This window comes from Phoca vitulina, unplaced genomic scaffold (genome assembly GCF_004348235.1).
Source record: "Phoca vitulina isolate PV1807 unplaced genomic scaffold, GSC_HSeal_1.0 scaffold45, whole genome shotgun sequence".
NCBI classification, from domain to species: domain Eukaryota; kingdom Metazoa; phylum Chordata; class Mammalia; order Carnivora; family Phocidae; genus Phoca; species Phoca vitulina.
The window spans coordinates 2,717,606-2,745,154 of NW_022589748.1; the positions used below are offsets into that span (position 1 = coordinate 2,717,606).

The following is a 27,549-nucleotide window of genomic DNA, read 5'->3' on the forward strand; positions in this document are numbered from 1 at the left end:
CGGCTGCGGCGGCTGGCGGAGGCGAGCGGCGGCGGCCGATAGCGAGCTTCAGGGACGGCCGGAGCCGGGGCGGGGGCTGCGGCGGCCCTGCCGGGGCGGCGCTCCTCGGCCTGTCGCTGTTCGGCCTCGTGCTGTATCTGGTGCCGGCGGCGGCGGCGCTGGCCTGGCTGGCCGTGGGGGCCACCGCGGCCTGGTGGGGACTGAGCCGCGAGCCCCGCGGTTCGCGCGCCCTCTCCTCGCTCGTTCGGAACGCGCGGCGTCAGCGAACCCTGCACGCCTCGCCGCCAGCCAAGTCGGCGGTGAACGGAAATCTCCTAGAGCCGCGGTCCCTGCTCGAAGGACCGGACCCCGCCGAACTGCTCCTCATGGGCAGTTACCTGGGCAAGCCCGGCCCCCCGCAGCCTGCCCCCGCCCCGGAGGCCAGGGACCTGCTGGAGAGGCCTGGCCGCCGCCGCACTGCCGCCCGCGCCGCGCCGCCCGCGCCCTCGGCCCATCGTGTGCATCACATTTACCCCTCTCTCCCCACTCCTCTTCTCCGATCCTCTAGGAGGCCTTCCCTCCGGTAAGATCTGCTCATCTTTCCCACACCCTCCTGTCGACTGGCTTTGAATGGAGAGCTTGACTTTTTAAATCTGATTTTCTTTTTCATTAAGTCAAAAGTGGATTCTGTGTCGCTTTGTCTTCTTGAAACACCTTGGTGTGTGTCAGTCGTCCCCTGCCTTCCTTGAGCCTTTGGAGTGAGATGTGATGCCAGAGCTGTTCCCTTCTTTACAGTTTTTAAAACCGCATTTAGAAAAATACTTGATAAGTTACTAAAATATCCCTACTTATGGTGAAAGTATCTTGACCTTTCTAGAGTAGATATATAGTATATTTTGTTGTATTTTTCCTTTGGACCAATAAGAGCAATTAGGTCAGTTAGCCGAGCTCAAAGAGGTGTTCCCAGGAGACCCTTCTTTTGATAAAACTTGATTGATAAAGGTGATCAAATTAAAGAGGCTTTTCCATTTAGTCCCAATAGCTGAGCATTACAAGAGAATACAAAACTTTGGTGAAAATACTAGATTATCAATAAGTACATTCAGTTGAAAGATGAACTTAGGTGTCAAAAATGTTTGACTTCGGGTGTTTATTACTTATGACTCAGCATAAAAGATTGAAAAGATTTAAGAATTTTTTAAAAGTTCCTCCTTGCATGTCCTAACGCGCACTTGTCTTCCATCGCAGTTTTACTTGTGTGGGCAGGGTTTTCAATTTCCCTCTCAAAGTTGTTGAAGTCCATTGTAGGGACAGCTGCTAAGCAGCTGCCACTTTCCATCCTTAGATGGAATGGGGGAACGTTGCCATAAAAATGCTGTGGGTTTTTTTGTGGCTCAGAAAGCAGTTTAAGGGGCGCCTGGGTGGCTCAGTCAGTTGAGCCTGCGACTCGGTTTCCGCTCAGGTCGTGATCTCAAGGTTGTGAGAGGAAGTCCCACATCAGGCTCTGCCTGCTCAGGGTGTAGTCTGCTTGAGATTTTTCTCTCCCTATTCTTCTGCCCCTCCCCCGCGTGTGCTAGCTTTCTCTAAATAAATAAATAAATAAAACCTTTTTTTTTTTTTTTTTAAAGCAGTTTAAGCTCTCTGGAAGATAACTGAACCCATTTGATTCTTTAGTAATTTACATTTCTGCCATTCCTTCAGGCTTCTTTGGTTCTATAATGTGTTTCCCATTCTCCATAGGGATTGTGGGAGTTTATCAAACAGGTTTGTGATAACACCTCGAAGACGATACCCAATCCAGCAGGCCCAGTATTCCCTTCTGGGCGTACTTCCTACAGTGTGCTGGAATGGTTATCACAAGAAGGCTGTGCTGTCTCCTCGTAATTCCAAAATGGTGTGCAGCCCAGTGACAGTGAGGATTGCTCCTCCGGATAGTAAATGGACTCGTTCGCCAATGTGAGTACTGCTGGCAGAATAAACTTTCCTGTTTATTTCCACTTATTCTTCCACAGCCGTTCCTCTGACAAAAGAACTATAAAGCAAAAAAGGGAAGAAGGTGCTTATTTGAATGAGAAATCCCTAACTCTAGTCCTTGAACAGCATTTTTTGTTTTGGCCTTAGACGGTAGCTTTAATTCTAAGGGCAGTTTCTATCAGTGTATACTTTTGCTTATTAGATAGCTTCTGATTTCCAGTGACTGAAGTCCGTGCTATATGCATGGTTATTAACATATCTTAATGCCAGAATCTTGTTTTTCATTACAGACCAGAGCAGACAATCAACTCAACACTGTCCTCACCATCAAGTAATGCCCCAGACCCATGTGCAAAAGAGACTGTACTGAGTGCCCTCAAGGAGAGGAAGAAAAGGACAGTGGAGGAGGAAGACCAAATATTTTCTGATAGCCAGGAAAATAAAAGAAGGTAACAGGCCCCGCAGAGTACTAAACAGGCCTCCCACACAGACTCCTGTGATTTGTTGATATACAGATCACTCCCAAGAAGAAACAGAGACCAACTCCACAGTTTCTGAGCTCCAGTAGGTGCCCTTCTTTGGATTCCATGGAAGAGCTTGGTAACAAGGGGTTTAATGCTGTTAGTTTCCTAAGGTACAGGTTAAATTTTATAACTTACCTTTTCCACAAGTATTAGAGATAAGCTGACAGCTGTTAGCCACGTTAGTCTCATACTTTTGATACAAATGTGCTAAATTTTATTTTTTTTAGAGGGAATGCTAAAAATCTTCCCTTCACTAGCTTGTGTTGCTTAATTATTTGGGTAACCACCATTCGAATGTCATATTTGTGCTGAAGGAAATGCTTGGCGAAGCAAAGTGAAGACTGGAATATGGTAGATTTATCAGTAATGAGAGTAAAACCAATTTCATTATTTGGTTTCTGATATTTTAATGAAAATGGAATAAGCAATCTGTCTCCTAAGTGTGGAAAGAGCAGAGGTTGAAGTCACTAGGTATGATGCATAACTGCTTTCCAAGAATCAGTTAAGGATTTCACGCATCTTAATTTGACAGATTGAGCACCTAATGTGTGCCTGGGCCTACTCCAGGTACTGTGGATAGAGCAATGAGTAAGACAGAGTCCCCATGGGACTTGGATAATAAAATAAGGAATTCTAGATTGTACGTGTATAGAAGTAAAAAAAAAAGAAATACAACAGGATGCTATAACATAATGAGAAGGGGGTTTCTTTATATACATTGGTCAAGGAAGCACTCTGAGGAGACAGTGGACCCCACACTTGTTAAATGTAACCATTACCTAGACCAGATTGTTCATATCCTACAAAGTTGGCCGTCTTTGGTACTACCAATGCAAAGTTAGGTAGGGAGATATTAATAAATGGAAGTGTTTTTATGTGACATAGGAAGATCTAATGATGAGTAGAGATGATTTATAGGTGAGCAATTTGAACTGATGTCAACTAGCTAAGCAGGGGTGGCAAGGAGTGGGGGAGGTGGGAAAGGGAATCATCATTCTTATGATCCAAATAAGTCTCTCATATTCTCCAAGGTTAAAATTTTTCTTGACCCCAGTGAGCCTATAACTGAGGATTCTGTATTATCTTTCTCACACTTGGAGTAAGCAGTGATTATGGGCACCATGCATAGGCCCTTATGTGTGATATGTGAAGTTTTTCCCTAACAGACTTGCCATATTAACCTCTAGAGCACTATGGGATGTGTGGGTTAGTCCCTAAAATGTTTTTGTTTTTTGTTTTTCATTTGTGGATGGTAGGGTATTGTGATAGTAGTACTTTGGAGAGAAGTTAGCAAATAATAACACCTGAATAAGTTCAAAAGGTCTTGAAGCATTTTTATACTCGTTATTATGAGGACAGTCTTAGAATAAATCTACCTTTCAGAATCTTTAGGATTTGAAGCAGCCTTTTTCTTGTCTAGCCATTTCTATATGCCATAGAAATAGTATAAGGTTCCAGGAGTATGAGAGGATGCTCTAAGGAAAAAAAAAAGTCAATTCATTTAATTGAGGGTTTTTTGATTTGTCACAGGCGCCATGATAGCAGTGGGAGTGGACATTCAGCATTTGAGCCCCTGGTGGCCAATGGAGTCCCTGCTTCTTTTGTGCCTAAGTAAGTGAGAATCCATCTGAATGAGGTAGACTGGGGAAGGGTACTGTCAGAGCTGTTGTCCTACAGAGATTTTCCTCTGTGTTTTTGCATTGCGTTATTAGCCCAGGTTCAAGTCTTTGACATCAGAGAGGAACATTTTGAGTAATGTTCCACAATAACTATTGTCTAATTTCTTTTAATATTTTTTCATTAATATGGATAAAAATATAGTAAGGCTAAGAGAGATTGTAAATATATTTAATAACTACGTATATAAACAGGTTTGTGCGATGGTTAAAGTGCAACAGTATGAAATTTAAGATAAATGTTAAGTTTGTACAATTGAGTTTAAATACATTTAGGGGTTGGATGAGAGGGAAAGTGTCTTGGAAATCTGTGTGAAAAGACTTGAGGTAACTTACATGCTTATTGAGTCAAGAGAGTGACAAGGCTGCCAAAAGAGCTAATGTGCTCCCAGTCTGTGCTGATAGCAGAACAAAGACCAGAATGGAGCACGTGGGGAGGGCGGCGGAGGTTCCTGCTGTCCTGAGTTCTGCTCACATTGTCCGTGTAGTGTTGTGCTTGGTTCCGTGGCCTGCACTGTAAGAGACCATAAACACAACCTAACGGTCATTCCGAATGAAGCAATTGTAATATGTTATAGAGTGGTGGCCGTGCATGAGTGGGTTTTGAAAATTTAAAGTATTAACCCAAGGGAGAAAAATCTCAAGGGGAATAAGGAAATGAGAGAGGGAAGGATAATGATCACCAAAAACCAGAGGGATGTCACATGAAGAAAAGGCTCACATTTGTTCGGTTTGGCTCCAAATAGATCCGTAGGTGAAATAGGTGAAAGAGGAAATATATTTTCATCCAGTGTAAGAATAAACTAGTCCATGGTTGACATTCATCACTCTGGGAGAAAGTGAGTTGTCTACATTGTAACAAAGGTTGGGTGACTACTCTACAGGAAAGATGTTCTGTTGGAAGCTTAAAAAAATTGGTTGGTTCCTCTTAACTCTGGTTTTTTTAGTAGGTTTATTGACATATAACTAACATTATAATAAACTGTGCCTTTTTAAAGTGTACAGTCTGATAAGTTCTGACTTGTATACACCTGTTAAACCATTGCCATAGCCAAGGTAATAAACATAACTATCACCTTCAAAAGTTGCCCCTTGCTCCTTAGTAACGCCTCCCTCCAGTCCTGCCCCCAGCCCCAGGCATCCACTGATGTGCTTTTTGTCACTGTAGATTAGCGTGCAGTTTTTTCTAGAATATTATACAAGTGGAGTCATACATTTAATTTTTAAAATATTTGGCTTTCCTTTCCTGACTTGCCCAAGATATTTAGCTGAAGTGGTAACAATAGCATTAAGAGCTTTATCCTTTTTTATTAAGTTTATTTAAGAAATATTTTGTGACCATGGATGAAGCCTTAAAAGAATGTTGCCTTAAATAGCACACTCACTGTCTTTTTCTTTTTTGTTAGGCCTGGCTCTCTGAAGAGAGGTCTCAATTCCCAAAGCTCCGACGACCACTCGAATAAGAGATCTCGCACCTCTTCTGTGAGCTCCCTGACGAGCACGTACACGGGTGGCATCCCTAGCTCCAGCCGCAATGCCATTACCAGTTCTTACAGTTCAACTCGAGGTTTCTCTCAGGTACGTTCTTGTGGCATGGGGGAAAGGTGCTCCGAGCGTTAATTGATGAGCCAGTGTTTACTAACCACCTTCCACCCGTCAGATACTGGGATTACCTCTGAGCTAACAGAAGATGCAAACCCTTGAATGGTAACTTAGACTCGGGGAACAATAGAAAGCCCAGAAAGTAAACCAGTACATATGGGGACAGCTGATACAAAACAGCCAGTATTGTAGATAAATGGACAAAGAATGAATAATTCAATAAATGATATTAATTTGAAAAGGTAGATTCAGTCCAGATTGCACTGGATCATAAAATTCATCCTATCGTCATTGAGAATTGAGTGAAAAGTTTTTAAAATATTGTAATATTTTAAAATTATTTTTTAGAAAAAATTGCAATTCTTTCTTAGAAAGAGGATGCAGTATGGCCTAGGGGACAGAGCAAGCTTTGCTACCAGACAGACTTGGATTCAGATTTTGCCTCTGACACTTAGTAGCTATAGGGCCTCGGGCAGGTAAATCACTTCAACTTTCTATTTCTCATCTCCCAAGGATTATTATAAAGATTGAAGACAATGCTTGAAAAATATCCATTACAATGCATGTCAGTAAGTGGGTACCCTGTATATGGTAGTGAGAAAAAAATAAAGCGTTCAAGGAGGAAGAGTTTTGAGGGGAGAAAACTTTTGAGATGAGTCAATCCAGAAGGCTTTTACAATAACATAAATGAAAAATGAAGGCCTAAGCTTGAGTAGTTGTAGGAATAATCACCACAACAGGCAGACTGAGAATAATTCTCAAGAGCCCTAGGATTTTCAGAATGGTGCGTACTGGCTTCAATTTAAAGTCACCGGTCGCATTGGCCCCTAATAAGAGCGTCAGCCTGTCCTTTGAAGCTTTGAAGCCAGGTACTGACTTCTCTGTAGTTATGAAGGTCCTAGATGGCATCTTCTTCCAGTATAGGCTCTCTGTTGCAATTCCATTGTTTGGTATAGACCCCTTCATGAATGATTTTAGCTAGATCTTCTGGATGACCTCCTGCGGCTTCTACATCAGCGCCTGCTGCTTCTCCTTGTTACGGAGATGACTTCTTCCCTGAAACCTCACTGAGTCGGCTTCTGCTAGCTCCAGACTTGTCTCCAGCAGCTTCCTCACCTCTCAGCCTTCCTGGAATTGAAGTTAGGCCTTGCCCTGGTTTAGGCTTTGGCTTAAGGCAATGGTATGGTTGGTTTGATCTTCCACCCAGACCACTCAGACTTTCTTCATGTCAACAATGAGGCCTTTTCACTTTCTTATCATTCATGTGTTCATTAGGGTAGTACTTTTCATTTCCTTCAAGAACTTTTCCTTTGCATTCACAACTTGGCTGTTGAGTGCAAGAAGCCTACCTTTCAGCATGTCTCGGCTTTTGACCTGCCTTCCTTACTAAGCTTGATCATTTGTAACTTTTGATTTAAAGTGTGAGTCGTGTGACTCCTCCTTTCACTCGAACACTTAAGAGGCCGCTGTAGGGTCGTTACCTGGTATAATTGCAATATTGTACTATCTCGGCGAATAAGGAGGCCGGAAGAGGGAGAGAGATGGGAGAACTGCCAGTTAATGGGACAATCCGAGCACACTTATTTATTTAAGTCAGCCGCCTTATAAGGGCGTGGTTTGTGGCTCCTCAAAACAATTACAATAGTAGCATCAAAGATCCCTCATCACAGATCATTGTAACAAAGAGAATAATAATAAAAAGTTGGAAATATTGCAATACTTAACCAAAATGTGAGACAGAGACATGAAGTGAGCAAATGCTGTTAGGAAAATGGCACTGATAGACTTGCTTGAAGTAGATTTGCCACAAACCTTCAATTTGTTAAAAACAGCATTTGCAGGGGCGCCTGGGTGGCTCAGTCGTTAAGCGTCTGCCTTCGGCTCAGGTCATGATCCCGGGGTCCTGGGATCGAGCCCCACATCGGGCTCCCTGCTCAGCGGGAAGCCTGCTTCTCCCTCTCCCACTCCCCTTGCTTGTGTTCCCTCTCTCGCTGTGTCTGTCTCTGTCAAATAAATAAAATCTTAAAAAAAAAAAAACAAAACAGCATTTGCAAAGTGCAGTAAAACAAAGTATGCCTATACTTACCTGTTCTTTAAAATCTTTTTATTATGTCAAATTTAAAATGTACGCAAAAGGAAAGGGAATCTAATGGACCTCCCTCCCTATAGCTTCACTTGTTAGTTACCAGCGTTTTGTCTGTCTTGTTCCATCAGTCCACCCCACCCTGTTTTTGCCCTTGTGTTTTACAGTAAATTACAAACCTGTCATTTCATGTATAGGAACTTCAGTGTATTTTAAAACTTTTTATAAACATTGATAACCACATTGGCATTATTCCTCTTAAACAATAATTATTCCTTAATATTTGTTAATACTGCTCCATGTTCAGATTGCCTGTGTTATCCCAAACTGTCTTACTACAGTTCCTTTGTTTGAGGGACCAAACATCAGTTCTTTACATTTGGTTCCTAGGTCTCTTAGACTCTTTAAATCTATAATACTACTATTTTTTTCATGCCTTTGAAAAAACTGGATCATTTTGTTCTGTGGAATTTCCCACATTCTAGATTAAGTTTCCATCGTCATGGTATCTTTTTAACATATACACGATCCCCTATGTTCCCTGTAAATGGGAATTTGAGTCCTGAGACTTGATTAGATTCAAGTTCAGTTATTTTAGCAGAACATCACATCCCTGTGATTGCATCACACCAGGAGCACGTGAGGACTGGCTGCCTCCCTTTTGTGAGGTTGGTAATGATCCCTGGGCTCAGCTGTTTCAGTCAGATTCTTCCATTTTCATTTTTCTATGAGTTTTTCATCTGACGATTTTAGCATCCATTTATCATCTTTGCCTAGGTCCACGGTTTTATTAGGTTGCAAAATGGTAGTAATCTAATTCTGTCATTTCCTCTGCATTTATTAACTGAAATTCTGTGCAGGAGAACATGTCCTACCTGTGGGAGTATCTAGGTGATAAGAAGGCGCTGATGCCAGAGCCAACTCCAGAAGTGACCAGTGAGTTTTTGGCTGTCGTGATTATCTTTATGAACTTCTGAGTTTGTATAGACATTTCGCTTTTTTTGAGGCACAAAGTTTTCCACCTTTGGCCAGTGGGAGCCCTTTCAAATTGGCTCCTGTATCCTTTTGTTTTGATCCCAGTAGTTTTTGATAAATAACTTTGTTGCTTTTTAGCTTTGAAAAAAAATCCATCTTGTACATTTCCAGCTCCAACTGAAGTTGGCTATTTGTTCAAGTAGCCTTCCTTTTTTTCAGTTGGAAATGATCTTTATAGACTACAGTCTGGATTCTAGGAGAGTTAAAATTACACATATCCTTTAGAAAGAGAACTCTCAGTCATTAGTTCATATTGATATTTCAAGTTCAGATTTACAGAACTTTTTACATAATTTCTTTGATTTTACATTTTTATGTTTGAAGATTTTATTTCTTTTAGAGAAAGCACAAGCAGGGGAAGGGGCAAAGGGAGAGAGAGAATCTTGAGTAGACTCTGCACTGAGTGCACAGAGCCCGACATGGAGCTCGATCTCACCACCCCGAAATCATGACCTGTGCTGAAATCAAGAGTCAGACACTTAACCAACTGAACCACCCAGGCGCCCCTCATTTTTATGTATTTTTACACAAAAAGTGTTGCTTCATAATTACTTATTTGACTGGTCCCAGTACACACAATTTCAATCAGCTTAAGAATTATTTTTGATACAGTCAAAATATGTGTTTTAGAGTAATGTGAATTCAGTGTTCTCAGTTGGGTACACCACCAACTTGATATACAGTAAGGTTCAGTATATTTTAATGTTTTGGGGTTTTCTTTTTTTTTTTAATACAGTTTGTTTTTATTTATGTAAAATAAAATACTTAAATTGTCCCAAAGAACAGGGGTGCCTGGCTGCTTCGGTCGGTGGATTTTTTTTTTTTTTTTAAGATTTTATTTATAGAAGAACCATGAGAGACGATGGACTCTGAAAAACAAACTGAGGGTTCTAGAGGGGAGGGGGGGGGGAGGATGGGTTAGCCTGGTGATGGGTATTGAGGAGGGCACGTTCTGCATGGAGCACTGGGTGTTATGCACAAACAATGAATCATGGAACACTACATCAAAAACTAATGATTTAATGTATGGGGATTAACATAACAATAAAAAAAAGTAAAAAAAAAAAAGATTTTATTTGACAGCACAAGCAGAAGGAGAGAGAGGGAGAAGCAGGCTCCCTGCTGGGCAAGGAGCCTGATGTGGGACTCGATCAGGACCCTGGGATCATGACCTGGGCCGAAGGCAGCCGCTTAACCGACTGAGCCACCCAGGCGTCCCACTCGGTCAGTGGATTATGTGACTCTTGATCTCAGGGTCGTGAGTTCCAGCCCCACCATGGGTGTAAAGATTACTTAAAAGTAAAATTTAAAAAAAAAATTGTTCTGGGGTGTCTGGGTGGCTCAGTTGACTCTTAATCTCAGCTCGGGTCTTGATCTGAGGGTTGTGAGTTCAAGCCCCGCTTTGGGCTCCACGCTGGGCATGGAGCCTACTTTTAAAAAATTAAAAATAAAAATAAATAATGTAAGTAAACATAAATGTAAATAAATATAAATAAAATAAAAATTGTTCCAGAGAACATATGAGAAAACAAAATACACTCAGAGAAGTTCACAATTTCAACCTCTTTCTACTCCACATTGTTCCCTTCCTATTTTTATTACCTTTTGGCTATTCTTCCACTGTCTTTTTTTTCTTAAAACTATATGCAAATCCATGTCTATCTGTAAACCCCACCTTCTAACATGTGAGGCAGTAATATGTACAAGTTTGAGCCTTGCTTCATCTTTCCTTCTACAGTAACTGCAGTTACTCTTGTCCTCTGTTGGTGAACATTGAGCTGTCTCAGTTTTCTGCTGTGACAGGTGGTACTGCAGGTAATGCTTTAACTCACAATGTCATTTCACTCTCCAGCCATTACACTTCTTGGATAGATTGCCTAGAATACTGATTTCCCAGGCCAACAGTTAGATGCATGTACAGTTTCACTAGATATTTTTAAATTCCCCTCCTTAGAGGATGTACCATTAGCATTCCCATTAGCATTATATGAGTAATGACTTCTCCATAGTCACACCAATAGATTAGGTTGTCATAGCTTTGGGTTTTTACCAGTTAGGTGAGGAACAGTGTGTGTGTGTGTGTGTGTGTGTGTGTGTGTGTGTGTCGCTCTCTTTTTTAAGATTTTATTTGGAGAGCACATGCATGTGGGGGGGGGAGCAGAGGGAGGGAGAGAGAGAATCTCAAGCAGACTCCACGCGAAGCACAGAGCATGACGCAGGGCTGGATCCCACGACCAGAGCTGAAATAAAAAGAGTCGGATGCTTAAGCCACTGAGCCACCCAGGCACCCCATATTTGTGTCTCTTAAGAGTGAGTTTGGGCCGATTTTCATATATTAGAGAAATATATTCCAAATGAACTAAAGATACAAATGTAAAATAAAAACCATAAAAGTATTTGTAAGAACAGGCTTCCCATGCATTGCTGATGGGAGTGTCCATTCATACAGTTCTCTGGAGAGCAGTGTGGCAGTAATTATCAGTATTAGAGATGCATGTGCCCTTTGATCCAGCAGGTTTGTTTTTAGGAATTAATTCTGTACATATACTCAGACGCATATAGAAGGATGTTGATTGTAGCATTTTAATAGCAGAAGCTTGGAAACAATGTAAAGGTACCTTCTGGGGGGGCTGGTTAAGTAACAATATTTCCATAAGTTGCAATACTATGTAACTATCAAAAAGAATAAGGTAGCTTAAGAGGCACTGATGGGAATTCAAAAATACAGAACAAAAGCAAGGTGCAGAATTGTGTGTATAGTGTTCTCTGTTATTTGTGCATAGAATACTTTTGATAGATTTTATTAGAAACCGGGAATAACTGTTGAGGTAGAAGGAAAACTTTTTACTGTGTACTCTGCTTGTTGGAATGTATGACATGCTGCACGTAGTACCTTTCCTGGTTTCAAAAAGTTTTTAAGTATAGATAACTGTTAAGTAAAATAAGATTCCCCTGTCCTGGCTGTCCCAGTCTCCGTCCCATAGGTACCTGTTGTTAACATTCGTACTAGGTGTGCGAACACAGAGAATGCACAGAATTTTTGGTCTGTGTTACACAAATGAGATCATCACGTATGTGCTTTTTTGTCTCTTTTTAAATCATATATTGCATAGTATTCTGTGTCAAATCTATATTTAATTTTTTTAATAATGTAGAAAAATACCTTAAGTGTACAGCTTCATGTAACCAGTCAAGTAATAAATCATTTTCAACACCCAGAAGCCCCTCTCATACCTCCTCCTTCCTTCTTGAATATTAGCACCTTATAGTTTTCCCTGTTTTTAAACTTTATATAAATGAAGACCAGGATATGCTTTCTTTTGTGTTTGGCTTCTTTCACTGTTTTCCTTGTGAGATGCATCCAGGTTGTTACATGTAGCAGCAAGTCTTTCATGAAATTCATTTTCTTTATATGAATATACCATAATTACGTTTTTCCTCCTGCTGTTGGACATTGGGTTTCCAGTTTAGAGCTATTATGCGTAATGTTGGTATTAAGTCTTTTGGTGCACATATGTAAAGTATGTGTAGTGCTCAGTTGTAGTAGATGTTGTTGGACCATTTTTTAAAGTTACATTTCAGTTAATACTCTTGACCACTGCAGTGAGATTTTGTTCCTGTGGTTATACATCCTAACACTTGATGTTGCCAGTCTCTTTAATTACCCATTCTGGTAACCAAATTTCATTGTGGTTGTAATTTGTGGTTGTAATTGTAATTGCTGATTGCTAATCAAATAGAGGTATGAACTGTTCATTAGCCATTTGTACTTCCTTTTTTATGAAGTGCCTATTCAAGTTTCTTGGCCCTTTTCTATTAAGTTGTTTGTCTTTTTGTTACTGATTTATAGAAATTCTTTATATATTCTAGATACAAGCTTTCTCTAAATTGTACGTGTTGCAACAAATCACTATCCTACTCTGTGTCTCACCACTTCATTTTCTTCACTTTACACTTATGGTTAGTGTATTGTGTGCGCTGTTCAGGAACTCTTTGTCTACCTAAAGTCATGATGATGATATGCTATCTTCTAGAAGCTTTATTCTTTTTCTTTTCACATTTGGATCTATAATCCACCTGAAGTTGATTTTTGTATACGGTGTGAGGTAGCAATCAAAATACCACTAGACTTAGTAAGCAACATTTATTGAAAGGTTGGACCATCCTTTTCCTGTTGTTCTGTGGCACTGCCTTAGTTATAATTTAAGTGTATATATGTGGCTCCATTTCTAGATTCTGTTCTGTTCCATTGGTCTGGTTTTTTGCCCTGTACCTGTCTTTTTTTTCTACACTGTGCCACACAGTCTTTTAGTTTTGATATGTAGTAGAATAAGTCATTCAACTTCTTATTTCTCTTATTTCTCTTCAGAATTGTCTTGGATCTTGACCCTTTGCATTTCTCTGTAAGTTTAGAATCAGCTCGTCGATTTCCACTAAAAGAAAGAATGGACACTTGTGAGATATTAAGACTGCCTTTAATCTACCAATTATTTTGGAGAGAAATTACATTTTTACAGTGTTGAATCTTCCAATCCATGAACATGGTATATCTTTCACTTATTTACATCATTTCTAACTGCCCTGTGTAGTGGTTTTACATATTAAACTTATTCCTAGGTATATTTTTTGATGCTATTGTAAATGGTGTATAATCTGTTGCTGATATATACAAATACAACTGATTATCGTATTTAGAAAATTTGCTAAATTCCATAATCATCTGTATATTCTTTAGGATTTTTGTGTGTACATCATGTTGTCTACAATGACAGCTCTTTTCCCTCTTTCCTTTATAGTTTTTATGCCTTACTGTATTTGGTTAAGACCTGAAGTACAATGTTGAATAGAAGTGACAGCAAACATCCTTATTTTCTTGATCTCAAAGGGAGTGCTCTCCCCATTTCCTGTTATATATGCTGTTTGATATAGGGTTGTTGTGAGGTTTTTTTTGTTTTTTTTTGTTTTTCTTTTAAGATTTATTTATTTATTTTAGAGTGCATGGGTGGGGGAGAGAGTCTCAAGCAGACTCTGAGCTGAGCGTGGAGCTCAACATAGGGCTCGATCCCACGACCCTGAGATCACAAAACCAGGAGTCAGCCACTTAAATGACTGTACCACCCAGGCACCCTGATACAGTTTTTTCGTAGATACTCTATTGGATTAACGAAGTTCCTTTTTCAAGGTTGTATCATCAAATAACCAATTTTAGGAGTCACTCTATTACATGTTGTTCTATTTAATTTCTGCCCTTCTAGATACTATTTCCTTTTTTTTTTTTTTGCCATGGCATGAGGTGTGTTTTATTTTCATTAAACGTACAAATAATTTGCTATAATATCCCAGGGCAAACCAGAGAATTTGGCAGTCTGATTGGGGGGGGTCCCCTCAGAGACGCGCAGGCCGGTGGTGTCGGCACAGAGTGCCCGGGTTCACAGTGCAGCTTGTCCATGTCCATCTTGCAGGTGGCTCTTCTTCCTCCACATCACGACTGGGGTGTCTTGAAGATGACAGGGGTGGGGAATCCTCTAGGATCTTAGGAAATTTCACTCCGCTTCTCCTGCTCAATGGTCTCTTTGGTCGGCAGGGTGTTCTCCTGCGTCTCCATTTTCTTCAGCTTGGCCTTATCGAAGCTGGCAATTTCCCCCATGTCCAGCTTGTCTGCCATTTTCTTAAAGCGATCCGTGGAGTTCCACTCTGAGCCCGGCGCCTGGTGCTCCCGCTCGTGTTGCTGCAGCAAGAGACCTCTTTTTTTTTTTTTTTTGAGTAGGCTCCATGCCCAGCTTGGAGCCGTGGGGCTTGAACTCATGACCCTGAGATCGAGACCTGAGCTGAGAGCAAGAGTCGGATGCTTAACCAACTGAGCCCCTCAGGCGCCCTTTCTTTTTTTTTCATGTTCCACCTGCTGGGATTTCTTTCTTTCTTTCTTTTTTTTTTTTCTTTTTTAAAGATTTTATTTATTTGTCAGAAAGAGAAAGAGAGCACAAGACTGTGCTTACCACAGTCTTGAAGTAGAAGTATTTTTCATTTTCATTCAGTTCAGATACTTTCTGATTTCCGTTGAGTTCTTTGATTTCTATGCTTAGAAATACATTGCTTAATTTCAAAACAGTTGTCTAGTTATCTTTCTGATACTGGTTTTTAACTAAATTCCACTAGCTCACAGGATGTGCTCCTATCAATCCTTGAAATAGATTTGCTCTGTGGCCCAGCACATGTTCAGTTTTGGTAAATGTTTCAACTTCACTTGAGAAGAAATTTCATGAAGTGCTCACTTACGGTTTATGTTCCTTGGAGTTTGTCATGTGGCTTGAGGTCTTTTGACGGTTTTGAAACACCTCAACCATTTTCTCTTCAGATGTTGTTCTGCCCTGTTTTCTCCCCTGTCTCGGTGTTCGAAGACACATGTTAGACCTTTTCCTTTTGTCCCACGTCTGTCTTGTCTGTCTGTCTGTGTTTCCCATCATTTTGTCTCCCCCCCCCCCCGCTCCCCAGTTCTTCCGTTGTCTAGTCTACTGATTTTCTTTAGTTCTGTGCTATTTTAGCCCATACAGTGCATTCTTAAATCACTGTTGTTCTCTTTCTTATAGTTACCATTTGTCTGCCAGGATTCTCCATATTGTCACTTAAATTTTTATAATAGTTCTTCTGAAGTCTTGTTCAGTAACTCCAATATTTGAATCTTCTGTGGTCTGTTTCTGATGTCTGCTTTTTTCCTCTGGGGTATTGGTTAAATATTACTTTCTTATATACTTGATTTTTGTTGCTGTATTTCTCTGTCAGACATTGAAAAAAAAAGTAACGATAACTTGAATCTCTGAATGATGGTATCTTCCTCCAGAGAGGTTTTACTTTTTTATTTTACCTCTGGCAGTAGCTAGGATAGGGACAGATGACTTCCGTCTGGGCGGACTTGACGTGATTCTGAGCTGTCAGGTCTTGTGAGGGCTGGTTTATTTCTGATTTCCCCTCTCTTCCCGTACGGAGCCTTGAGGATCTCAACCAAAAGCTTTAGGTCATATTAGGGACCCCTGTAGTTTGGAAAGCCCTGAATTCATTTTTGTCTTTCCAACCCCGTGAGACTGATAAAAGCTTTTCTCAGTCTCCCAACTGCAGCTTTTCCTTTTGGAATTGGCAGTCACCAAGAGAGAAAAAGGAGCCCTAAATGGGGGGGCTCACCCCTTGGCTCCTCCTCTTGTCTCCACGAAGTCTCACCGGCCTGGTAGCTCTTCCCCGGCACCGCCGTACCTTCACACATGGGGGCCGCATCTTCTCCAGCATTTGCTGCTTGTCCCCGGTGGGAGTGTTGCTCTAGAACAACATAGCTGTTGCCTGAAAGAGAGTCCGAGTTTGTGATCAGCGCCCTCACTCCGGGGTGGAGCCTGTGACCTCCTGCCGGAAGTGCAGCCGCGAACAGTAAGCGCCGTGTGGTGGTCCCAGTAGTTACCGGCCCCCTGCTCCCCTGCGGTATTTGCACATACGCTAAGTTCTCAGAAGTCGGTATTAGGAAGAGGAGATTAATGTGAAAGTTCTTTATGTTGAAGCTTCTCTTTGAGAAAAAAAGACAAAACAAACGTACTGAGGTAGTGACTTAGTCAGTATAGGTGACGGCCCTTACATTTGGTGCAGGAGGCAGTCGAGATCTTTGACTAACTGTATTTTTCCAGGGGAACGATAGGAAGTAGCCAAATCTACAGCTGCCCGAACTGGAAACTCTAGCTTTGAAATCATAAAATCATTACACATGTTAGACGGGGACCAATTCTAGAAGAAGTAAACTGTCCTCTGACCTCTTTGTGCATGGCCTTGATATATCCATGTTTTATGAGACTTGTCATTTTCCAAAGTAGGAATATTTACCCTTGCCTTCAGTGCTTCAAGCCCCAGCTTTCCTCTCTGACCTCGTGCCCAGTTATTCCTTTGTATGATCTATCAGCCAGACTAGGACATTTATTATCTTCTTGGAGCACCTAATACCTTCCTGGTGCCTTCCCTTCCTTGTTCTGTTCCCGCTGTGGGATGATATGTCCGTCCCATTGCAAGCCTGTGCGGCTTATCTCTGCAGGTGCTTTTTGTGAAGTCGTGAAAGGCTCTTAGACGTCACCTCCCTCCTTTACCAAGATTCTTCTAACCAGCACTGTGTCATCTCTCTCCTGGGGCTCCTGTGTAGAGACCTCTGCTACCTTTCGGTTGTTCACGGTCAGTTTGTGTACTCTCCCATCTCTTTTCCACATTGTTAGTCCCTTGGTGATGGAGCGCTTAGCTCATCTTTGCATTCTTTGTCAAGTGTGAAGGTCTAGTGCCTCTCTGAAGTGAGAACTCAGCTAATTAAAAATTGAATTACAATGCAGAACTAAACTGATTGCTAGATACATGGATTGACTATTTCTTTTTATGATTTGTATCTTTCTCTTACTTTTCATTAGATATGTTCATTATATTTAAGTGGAGTTGCAGGACTCCCATGTTTACATGTATATTAACTCTTATTGAAATTGTTTGCCTTTTAATTTTCTGGTTTTTGTTTTGCTTGGGGTTGTTTTTATTTCCTGCCCACATAGGTTTTATGTCTGTTTAGTGGAACTGTTGGTACGGTTGGAAATTCCGATGGCACAGAGTATGTACAGTGGGGTCTCCTTGCTACAGGGCAGTGCTTTTATACAGAGAGCTTTTCTCTCTTTTTTTTTTTTAAGATTTATTTATTGTAGAGCACACGTGCCAGTGGGGGAGGGGCAGAGAGGGCGAGACTCTCAGGCGGACTTCCCACAGAGCACAGGTCTCCATCTCACAACCCTGGAGTCATGACCTGAGCCAAAACCGAGAGTTGGACACTCAGCGGACTGAGCCACCCAGCTGCCCCTTATATAACTGTTACGGAGTTAAGAAATCACTAGAAGCTTCTCAGTGAGAAAAAGGTCTGCAGTGCTAGGATTGTTGTAATTCTGCTGAAGACTGAATGCAGCTGCGTGCAGAGTGCCGGCTCTCGTCGGTCACTTTGCTGCAAGCCTGCTTCGCAGGAGGGGAGGGGAGAATAGACCGTCTTTGTCATCGGGACTGCCTGGTGGAAAAGACAGGTGTCTGGGTAATTATTATTTAACAGTAAATACCAGAGATGCTGCAAAAGTCATGAATGTCATGGTAGCACATTTTTAAAAAATAAAGTTGAAGTAAAACTGAAAATTTAATGAAAGGACTACATCAGTTTACTGGCTTATCTTTGCTGTGATAGGGTTTTTGGGGGGAAGGGTTGGAAAAGTTTCTTAATTTTATCATTTCTGTAAGGCAGTGTAAACTTGTAAGCATCATGGTTTCTCTAAACCATGACTCAGTGTGACATTCCACTTTTTAATTTTTGTAAAAGGTACATTCGCTCCTTGTACATTTATTATTTCGCTTTCCCTTACTCGTTCAGATTATTGTAGTTAATACTGGCAATTGACTTTCCTTCAGGGGCCTTCCTTCACAAAGAAATCGTTTTTTTTTTGTTTTGTTTTGTTTTTTTTTTTAAAGATTTTATTTATTTATTTGAGAGAGAGAATGAGAGAGCGAGAGAGAGCACATGAAAGGGGGGAGGGTCAGAGGGAGAAGCAGACTCCCCGCCGAGCAGGGAGCCCGATGCGGGACTCGATCCCGGGACTCCAGGATCATGACCTGAGCCGAAGACAGCCGCTCAACCAACTGAGCCACCCAGGCGCCCTCGTTTTTTTTTTTTTTTAAGAATTTTTATTTATTTATTTGACAGAGAGAGAGCACGAGCAGGCGGAGCAGCAGAGAGAGAGGGAGAAGCAGGCTCCCCACAGAGCAGGGGGCCCGATGCGGGGCTCGATCCCAGGACCCTGAGATCGTGACCTGAGCTGAAGGCAGAGGCTTAACGACTGAGCCACCCAGGCACCCGTGTTTTTTTTCTTAAGATTTTATTTTAAGTAATCTCTACACCCAACATGGGGCTTAAACCCACAACCCCAAGATTAAGAGTCACACTCTCTACTGCCTGAGGCAGCCAGGCGCCCCATAAAGAAATGTTAAAGTTACTGAAAAGGAGACTTGATAGCAGTGATGAACAGAACAGAGAGTTATATTGTCCTGTAGACTCAGTCGTGTCTCTGCTGTCTGCCTTTCAGCTTTGGAAGAGGAGTGGCCCCAGCTCGTCGCCGTTCTCCAGCCCCGCCTCGTCCCGCTCCCAGACCCCCGAGAGGCCAGCAAAGAAAATAAGGTAATGAGTCCTGACTCGCCTGCGGATTCACAAAAGGGCAGGAAAGGAAGGACACGTGCTTGGCTCTTAGGCTTCCTGCAGCTGTGATTTGGAGAGTCAAAGAAATTGCCATCTAGAAGGACAGGGAAAGTACCTGCCTGAACTACTCTCCTCTCTTACAGTCTTCATGCTGACCCTAGAGTCTCTGGCTCTCTTCCTCATCCTGCAGCTGGAGCAGCCGGGGTGTGCAGGGAGCAGAGTGAGTTACGTCAGGGGCAGGAGAGCTCACGTTCTAGACTCCGGCTGACCCTCTAGGCACCGAAAGTCGACTAGAAGGCTGCTCTTGGGGTCAGATGTGTTACAGCTCGCAGGGACTGGCAGGTTGAAAGTAAGGTTTTGCAGGTTATTGTGTTGTGCTTGCTGTAAGACAAAGGTTTCTCCATGGCGTCCGTGAACTGCCTCCCTTCGTTTTGTAGGAATTTTCTTTTGATTTCTTAAATTTTTTGTCTTGGCATACTTCGATCTTAAATCATGATGGTCTGGACTTTGGCCAGTTGGTAGTTAGGAGGGTGTAAGAAGTTACCCAGTACTCTGTGGGGAGGACTTTCTTTTCCTTTTTCTTTTCTTTTTTTTTTTTTAAGATTTATTAGAAGGAGTGAGAGAGCACAAGCCGGGGTTGGGGGGCAGAGGGAGAAGCAGGCTTCCCGCAGAGCAGGGAGCCCGATGCGGGGCTGGATCCCAGGACCCCGGGATCGTGACCCGAGCCGAAGGCAGACGCTTCACCGGCACAGGCGAGTCAGGAGGTGTTTCTAAGCGCACCTGTGCCTCTTCCACCCACAGAGAAGACGAGCTTTCTCATCGTTCCAGTTCTTCAACCCCGTTGGCAACAGACAAGGAGGCCCCGGGAGAAAAGGGTAGGTGGATAAGCGCACGAGAGCGACTTGCGGTGGGAGTGTTTCTGGAGGCTCCGAAAACACGCACCGAGCGTCGCTGCGTGTGGGGCCTGTCCGTTCAGAGGTTTGTAGTCTGTGGTGCGGGCAGATCGACACCGCGGCCCGGCGTGACTGGGGCTGGCGGTCAGCCGAGGTGCCAGAATCTGCGGGCGGGCCGGTAGTACGCACTCGTCTGCCTGCGTTTGGGGCAGTTCCCTCTTTATGCCCTCCAGTCAGAAATAATCTTGCACACACTACCCAGGGCCCCAAGCACGGAAGATACAACCTTTCAGAGGTACCCAGTGAAGAGAGGGTGGGAAGCCGGGTGGATAGACAAACCTAGCTGTTTCTGGAAGGGAAGAGGAAGAAGACAAGCCCGTGTTGTTTCTTTAGCTGCAGATACAAGCACGTGGAAGGTGCAGACCTCGTGCAGCTCCCCGCCCACACCTGGCAGCTCCGGGCGGCGCAGGCGGAGGGTCCAGTTGCTGCCGTCCCGGCGAGGGGCCCGGCTGACGCTGGTAGGGCTCTGTCCGGCCACACCCGCCCGCCCCAGCACAGCGCTCCCCGGTTCTCGGGAAGCTGAACACAGGCCTCCTCCAGCTTCTCTGACTGATGGGCCTCTCGTCTTCCTCCCTGGCAGCCACCCCCTCCCCAGCTTGGCTACTCCATCACTGCCGAAGACCTCGATCTGGAAAAGAGAGCTTCGCTGCAGTGGTTTAACAAGGCCCTGGCAGACGGGACCGGTAAGGAAGACCGACCAGCTCCACGCTCCGGAAAGGAGTCGTTTCCGGGGGTTTTAGTTGGATCCTTCTCATCTGAGAAATCCATTTGGGTCCTCGGTGTTAGCGGGAACCGTGGGCACTGGCGTTGGGGAGGCATTTCCAGATAAGTGGATCCCGAGCGCCCTGTGCTCTCTGGTGTACCCCTGGAGAGAATTACCCAACACGATTTTTCTTCCTTGCTTAGATACTGCCTCGAGCTCTGTCGCCGAGAAGCCCCCTGCCACTCAGCCTTCTCTGACGTTTACCCTGCCCGCTGCTGGGACCGCCGCCTCCCCAGCCACCCTCCCAGCCCCCAGCAGCAGCCCGCTGCTGGAGAGCTTGAAGAAGATGCAGAGTTGTGCCGGCCTATCGTCTGCCCCGGGTGAGTGGGAGAGCCCCCGGCCCCGGAGCATAGAAGGACCTAGGTTTCCCTCGAAGTAAAAGCAGCTCACCTGCCAGTCCCTGGAAATCTGTGGGAGCTTGAGCCTGCTATGGCTCACCAAACCCGAGCTGGTGTGTGCTAAAGAGCTTCAGAAGTCTCTAATCGGGAAGCTTTCGGGAAGGGGGCTGCGATACTTAAAGCTGGGGTCGGCGGCCTCACTTTAGTAGTCCCATGGTTCATGATTTGAAACTCCCTTCCTGAGCTGTTTGGAGCCTTGCCGTCATCCTCAGTAATATGCGAGTAACATTTAGCTTGTGAGGCGTGGGGCTTTCTGAAATGGAAATGGGAGATCACATGGTTGGAGGTCCCGCCGCGTGCCTTTAGACCACAGGCACGAGAGGACGGCGTCCTTTGCCCTTGAAGTCTCCAGGGGTCCGTCACGGCACCGCGTGTGCCCACATCCGCTCGTTGCACTTCGTCACGTGGGGGGCTGCCAGGCATTGGCCTCTCCCAGGGCCTGGGGGGGGACCCTTCTGTTCGCGGTTCTGGGCTCCGCACTCGGCACATGGTAGGCAGATGCAGTCAGTCTTTCTGGGGTGAGTAAGGTGCATCTAGGTAATTAGGTGGACTTGAGTTTGGGTGATTGGATTTTCCTTAGTTGCCACACAGTTAACCCCCACTTAGGCCAAATTGTATTCCGTTGTATCTTACGGTCTGTGAAGGGTGGAAATAGTGAACACCGCCTTGATTTTAGGGAGTGGACACCTGAAGGGTTTGTGGTATAGATGGGGTCACATTCGTTGACTTAACTCGGGAGCCCTAGCGCTGCGCCGAGCAGGAGGGCGAGGGGGGCACAGAAGCATTGAATGCCGTCACGTCGGAGGTACTCAGAATTCACGTTCTCTCTCCTTCCCAGAACCCACTGGAGTGGCAACCACTGTGGCCCCTTTGCCTCCGAAGACACCCAGCCTTCTGGCCCCTCTTGGCTCTTCACAGTCAGGGCCCCTTCCAGGCACTTCCTCGGACTCCAAAAACGCAGCCACTTTCTTGGGGCTGACCCCTGCTGCGTCCCCGACACCAGCCACTGACAGCACCAGGTCACCTCCGGCTCCTCAGGCTGAGACATCTGCCAAATCCCCAGCCCCGGCTGCCCGGTCCCCCACCCCCAAGCAGAGTCTTCTGTTGGGAATGCTGAGCACCCCACCCGCTGACCCCCCTGCGTCTACAGCCCCCGCTGTGTCTTCAGCATCCCCCATGTTCAAGCCCATCTTTGTGGCCCCGCCAAAAAGCGAGAACGAGGGCCCCTTGTCGTCCAGCCCCTCCAAGGTCCCCAGCACGACACCTTCCAGCTCCGCCCTCCCTGCACCTGCTAGCAGCCCTCAGCCCACCTTCAAGCCGGTCTTCGGCAGCATGGGGCCCCCTACATCTGCGCCCTTGTCCGCTCCCTTCTCCTTCGGTCAGACCGCTGCCCTAGCCACTGCCACAAGCGGCCCTCTCTTCGCCGGCCAGGCCACTGCCGCCTCAGCCGTGGCTCCCGTGGCTCCCGTGAGCACGGCCAGCACGTCGGCGGACTCGGCTTCGAAGCCCGCGTTCAGCTTCGGCGTGAGCGGCGTGACCAGCACCACCGCCGCCGCCGCCGCGCCTTTCCTCTTCGGGGCGCCCCCGGCCTCCGGCGCCAGCTTCAGCCCGGCCGTGGGCTCAGTGTTCCAGTTCGGCAAGCCCCCTGCCGCGCCCGCGTCGACGGCCGTCACCACCTTCGGCCAGTCGGTCCCCGGCGCCGCGCAGACAGCCGCCAGCAGCGGCGGCACCTCCGGCTTCGGCGGCTTCGGCGGCGGCCTCACCGCGCCCGCGCCTGCCACCAGCAGCCCGCCGGCCCTGACCTTCACCACGGCCGCCGCCGCCGCCCCGGCCTTCCACATTCCCTTCGGCTCGAGCCCCAAGCCCGCGCCGCCGTCGTACCCGGGCGCCAACCCCCAGCCCGCGTTCGGGGCCGCCGACGGGCAGCAGCAGGGGCCCGCCAAGCCCGCCCTCGCCCCCGGCTTCGGCAGCTCTTTCGCCTTCGCGAACTCCACGGCCCCGGCCCCGGCCCCGGCCGCCACCCCGGCGCCCGGCCCGGCCCAGCCCGCCTTCGGCAGCGCCGCGCAGTCCGCTTTCGGCGGCTTGAAGCCCGCTGCCTCCGCCTTCGGCACCCCCGCCAGCACCCAGCCTGCCTTCGGCAGCGGCACGCCCGTGTTCTCCTTCGGGGCGGCCACCACCTCGGGCTTCGGAGCTACGACCCAGACCAGCAGCAGCGGGACGGGCAGCTCCGTGTTCGGCGGCACGACGCTGTCGCCCTTCACGTTTGGGGGATCCGCCAGCGCGGCCGGCGGCGGGGGCTTTGGGATCAACGTGGCCGCCCCCGGCACCTCCGGAGCGTTCAGCTTTGGCACGGGACAGAGTGGGACCGGCGGCGGCACGACCCCTTTCGGAGGAGGCTTGAGTCAGAGCACGTTGGGCGCGCCCAGTCAGAGCACACCCTTTGCCTTCAGTGTGGCCGGCACGCCCGAGAGCAAACCTGTGTTTGGAGGTAAGCTCAGGAATGGCCTCGGTCCGCCGCACCGGGCGCCGGTCTAAGTGCAGCGCGGCCCCCTCGCCGACAGCGCGCCACGGTCTGGCCGGGCCGGGGCTGATGGTCAGTAGTTAGACACGGGCTCAGGGAGCAGGAAGCCTCCGGCAGGGGGCAGTGCGTCCCGAGTGGCCGTGGAGGAGCTCCTCGGGTAGTCGAGGAGGGTGGGCCTCTGGGCAAATTGAAGCCAATTCTGTGTTGGGCACAGGGACTGGGAGTGTGGTGGGTAGGTGTGTGTGTGAGAGCACGCTTTTTGGGCACACGGACGCTGGTGCAAAGGCCCAGGGGCAGGAGCAAGCTCGCTCTGGTCATGAACAGACAAAAAGCAAGGTGTGGCTTGATCTAAAAATGGAAATGATCCAAAATGCTGTGGAGAGGCAGACCGCGTTGAAGGGCATGCAGGGCTTAAGGGTTAAATTTGGATTTTAAGTACAGAGGGAGATCCCTGTAGAATTTCAGGAGAGTGAAGTGATCTTAGCTGCCCCGCGGCAGGTGACTCACAGAGTGCTGATCTTGATGGTTTGTGTTCTTAAATGTGAGTGGACTGGGGAGGTGTGTGTACGGACGAGGGCCTCTCGAAGTGGTCGTTTGGAGGGTGAGCAAAGGAACGTAATGAGAACCTAGTAGAATTGTCAGGAAGTTCTGAGCACCGGAGAATTGGGGTAATGAATTTGAGGTGAGGCCAGCCCGTGCAGCAACATTCACATGAGTGCTGGGGGCCAGGGGAGACCCCGCCTGTGGCAGCTCCAACAGGTTCCCGTGGGGGGGGCGGTGCAGGGACCTGGGGGCCCTCTGGGAGCTAGGATGGCCCCTGGTGGCAGTGAGGGGCGACCGTAGGGGGCAGGGGTGGAGGCAGACAGCGAGATGGCAGGCTCAGGGCTGGAGCGAGGAGGCCAGCCCTCCCTGCGGGCGGTTGGGAGGCAGTGGTGGGACTGGACAGTGGACCTCTGGTGGCGAGGGCTGAGGCGGTCTGGTGTGGCCATGGGAAGGCGAGAGGACCCATGGGGGCGGGGGGTGTTTGGTGGAAGGCTCAGGTTTCTGGAGTGAGGGACGGGTAAACGGGGAGAGGAGGGAGAACTCAGCCATCAGAGGGAAGTAACCTGGTTAAACTGAGCGTCCCCCTCTCCTGTGCTTTGGTGGCCACGGAAATGCAGACTCTGCTCTGTAGGCCAGAGGGCAGTGCTGCGGGGCTTTGGCTCGGCCGCAGCCGGTGGGGAGAGCGGCAGTCCCCACCACTGGGGTGAGCCAGCACGGGGGGCCAGGGCGGAGGTGCCCTGTGGGGTCGCCCCCCCAGCTTCAGTACCCGGCCCGGGACGCCCTCTGGGCACTGGCCTAGTGGCTAGTTTTCTGCGGTCTCTTCGTTCTAGGCACCTCCACACCCACCTTTGGTCAGAACACCCCTGCCCCCGGGGTGGGCGCGTCAGGCAGTGCTCTCTCCTTTGGGGCATCCTCAACACCCACCCAAGGCTTTGTTGGAGTCGGACCTTTCGGTAAGCAGCAAGTCCCCTCGGTGCCAGCGTGACCTTCCTATTTCTCCAGAGAGGGAGGGGGGCTTGGCAGGTTCTTGCTCTGGGCCCCCCCCCCCCCCCCCCCCGGGAAAGATCAGCCTCATAAGCCCGAGAAAGATGTGGCCCGGCCGGAAGGCCAGCACAGCCCAGCCCGTGGAGATGGGGGGAACGTTCCCGACTACGGGAAAGCCAGGTAACAATGCCTTCCTGCTCACTCGCAGAGGATCTGGGATTCTGCATTTTTACTAGTCCCTCTCCACCCCCCGCACCCCCCAGCAACTGACATGGTTTTGGAAGGCCCAGTTTAGTACCCGGCCTTCTGCTGGCCTAACCTTCCAAAGATTGGGGTGCCCGGGGGAGTGCCCCAGGCAGCAGCTGCCCTGATGAGACCTTGTTGCATCTTTCCAGGCTCGGCGGCCCCTTCCTTTTCCATTGGTGCAGGATCCAAGACCCCGGGGGCTCGGCAGCGACTGCAGGCCCGCAGGCAGCACGCCCGCAAGAAATAGCCTTTGGCCCCCTTCCGTCCCCCCACTCCTTGCCCAAATGTGGACCTCAGCACCTGCTAGGAAGAGCCTCTGACCCTTTTAGTTCCATAGAGCAACCCCCCCCCCCCCCCCATCTCTGGCTTCCACCAGCGGGGAGGCAGCCCTGGTGGCCGGTCCCGCTCCTCGAGGAAGCAGCCTCGGGCCTGGGGGCGGGGGCGGCAGCCCGCTCCCTGTACTTGAACAGCTCCGCGGTGAGGCTGGAGAGCGTGAGAACATCTGTACATATGGTCCCCTCCTTCCCTGACTCCTGTGTGGTGTGTTCCCGCCGCTCCCCGCGAGAGCCGGCTTGGCGGGGGGGGGTCGCAGGCACAGCCCTCGCCCTTGTCGCCGCTGGGGACGGGAGTCGGGGAGCTGGGTCAGCCCCGCAGCTTTACCTTGCTTGGCTTGCCTATAAGAAGTGGTTCTCCCCGGGGCCCGTTAGGGGACCCTGCTTCCCCATCTCTTGCTGCTTTGTCCCTCACCGGTTCCTTGCAGGATCCGCTCCTTTTTAAGTGGCCCCGAATTTCGCTTTGCCTTGGGAGACCCCAGTGGGTGCTGCTCCTGCCAAGTCCGAGTCAATGTTTTGTCCCCCACCCTCTGCCAGTTTGGCCCCTAAAAGCTTGGTGGCTCAAGACTGTTAGCCTGGCAGCTGCAGGGGGGGAAGCGCCCGGAGCAGGCAGGACGTCCCCGCGCTGTTCAGCTGCCTCCTCGCCCGCCTCGCCCCCCCCCCCAGGGTTGTATGTTCAAAGCCTTGTCCTGTGTTACCGTCTGATGCTCATGTCCATTGCTCTTTGAATCGAGTTTGGAGGAAGAATTGAATCGTATGAGTGGCGGCATGTTGGTAGTGCCGGACTTAACTGTTTCAAGTTTCCGGGGCCTCGCTAATTGAATGTGGGAAGTAGCACCACTTTATGGCTACACGTGCTGACTCCTGGATTTGCAAATGGTGTTTTGACTTTAAGGGCTGGCAGCCCAAGAGGATGGGGCCGAGGGGAAGCAAAAACCTCTTCCCTCCGCTGTTTCCCTCCCACCCCTGCCGTGGGCTAGATCCGCCCCAGGATGTGGTAGAAAACCAAAAGTAGTGAACCACACCAGAATTCTTCAGGTTCCTCCCCCCTTCCCCCCCCGGTTCCCAGATCACCTACCCCGGGCCCAAGAGCCTTGCTGCCATGCCCATCCTCTTTGGGAGAAGTATGAATGCGTGTGTCTAAATTAAAAGAAAAAAATATTTAAACATTTTTTAACAAAATAAAAATTTATTTTTGTATTTAAGCTAAATTGCCTTTTAAATTCCTTCAAGCTTGGTTCACTGAGGTGGTTAAGTATAAATGCTATTGACTAGGAATTAGCTGTATAGGTAAGTTATGCCCGTGAGAGGCTCAGATGCTGTCCTCGGCAGCTCTCCTGAGGGGCCGGAGCTCCTTCAGGACACACGATATAAAATGTAACTCTTATTTTATAAATAATGTGACGTAGATGTAACTAGTCCCCCCTCACCCGTGACCGAGGTTGAGTGCTATGGCAGGCGACGGTCATGGCCATCCCTGTCGCCCCCTGGCCCCGGGAAGAGCGGGCCTGACTTCCCTGCGTGTGGAGCTGAGGGAGAGGCCTGCACCTCATGTCCCAAATCCCTGTTAGGATCGGGGGGCGGGGGGGGGCCCGGGTCTAGAAAGCAAGCTTCCGCAGGCAGCTGACGGAAGGTAGGCCCCTCTCCGCCGCAGCGCTCTGAGCTAGTTACCTCGGTTCCACCGGCAGGACGGTTGGTCCGGGAGCCC

At 47.6% G+C, this 27,549-nt stretch overlaps 2 protein-coding genes across 2 annotated transcripts; one reads left to right on the plus strand and one right to left on the minus strand.

The window, feature by feature from the left end:
• On the plus strand, positions 1–27,119 carry POM121C (POM121 transmembrane nucleoporin C). The gene is made up of 13 exons (XM_032430809.1): positions 1–562; positions 1,720–1,935; positions 2,244–2,402; positions 4,008–4,088; positions 5,560–5,731; positions 18,992–19,083; positions 19,903–19,976; positions 20,388–20,512; positions 20,635–20,737; positions 20,961–21,137; positions 22,054–23,703; positions 25,110–25,232; positions 25,659–27,119. Exons 1-13 carry the CDS (start codon positions 366–368, stop codon positions 25,754–25,756), a joined length of 3,267 nt encoding a protein of 1,088 aa, XP_032286700.1. The 5' UTR covers positions 1–365; the 3' UTR covers positions 25,757–27,119.
• On the minus strand, positions 13,959–14,593 carry LOC116648678 (thymosin beta-10-like). Its single transcript, XM_032430814.1, has one exon. It carries the CDS (start codon positions 14,536–14,538, stop codon positions 14,407–14,409), a length of 132 nt encoding a protein of 43 aa, XP_032286705.1. The 5' UTR covers positions 14,539–14,593; the 3' UTR covers positions 13,959–14,406.
• Positions 27,120–27,549: the final 430 nt, after the last annotated feature.

Excerpts from the sequence above, each read along its gene's own strand:
- POM121C (XM_032430809.1), top strand. The coding sequence starts at position 366 with ATGGGCAGTTACCTGGGCAAGCCCGGCCCCCCGCAGCCTGCCCCCGCC. Across the intron at positions 563-1,719 it reads TCTAGGAGGCCTTCCCTCCG|GGATTGTGGGAGTTTATCAA; the intron begins GTAAGATCTGCT and ends CATTCTCCATAG. Across the intron at positions 19,084-19,902 it reads AGGCCAGCAAAGAAAATAAG|AGAAGACGAGCTTTCTCATC; the intron begins GTAATGAGTCCT and ends TTCCACCCACAG.
- LOC116648678 (XM_032430814.1), bottom strand. The coding sequence starts at position 14,538 with ATGGCAGACAAGCTGGACATGGGGGAAATTGCCAGCTTCGATAAGGCC.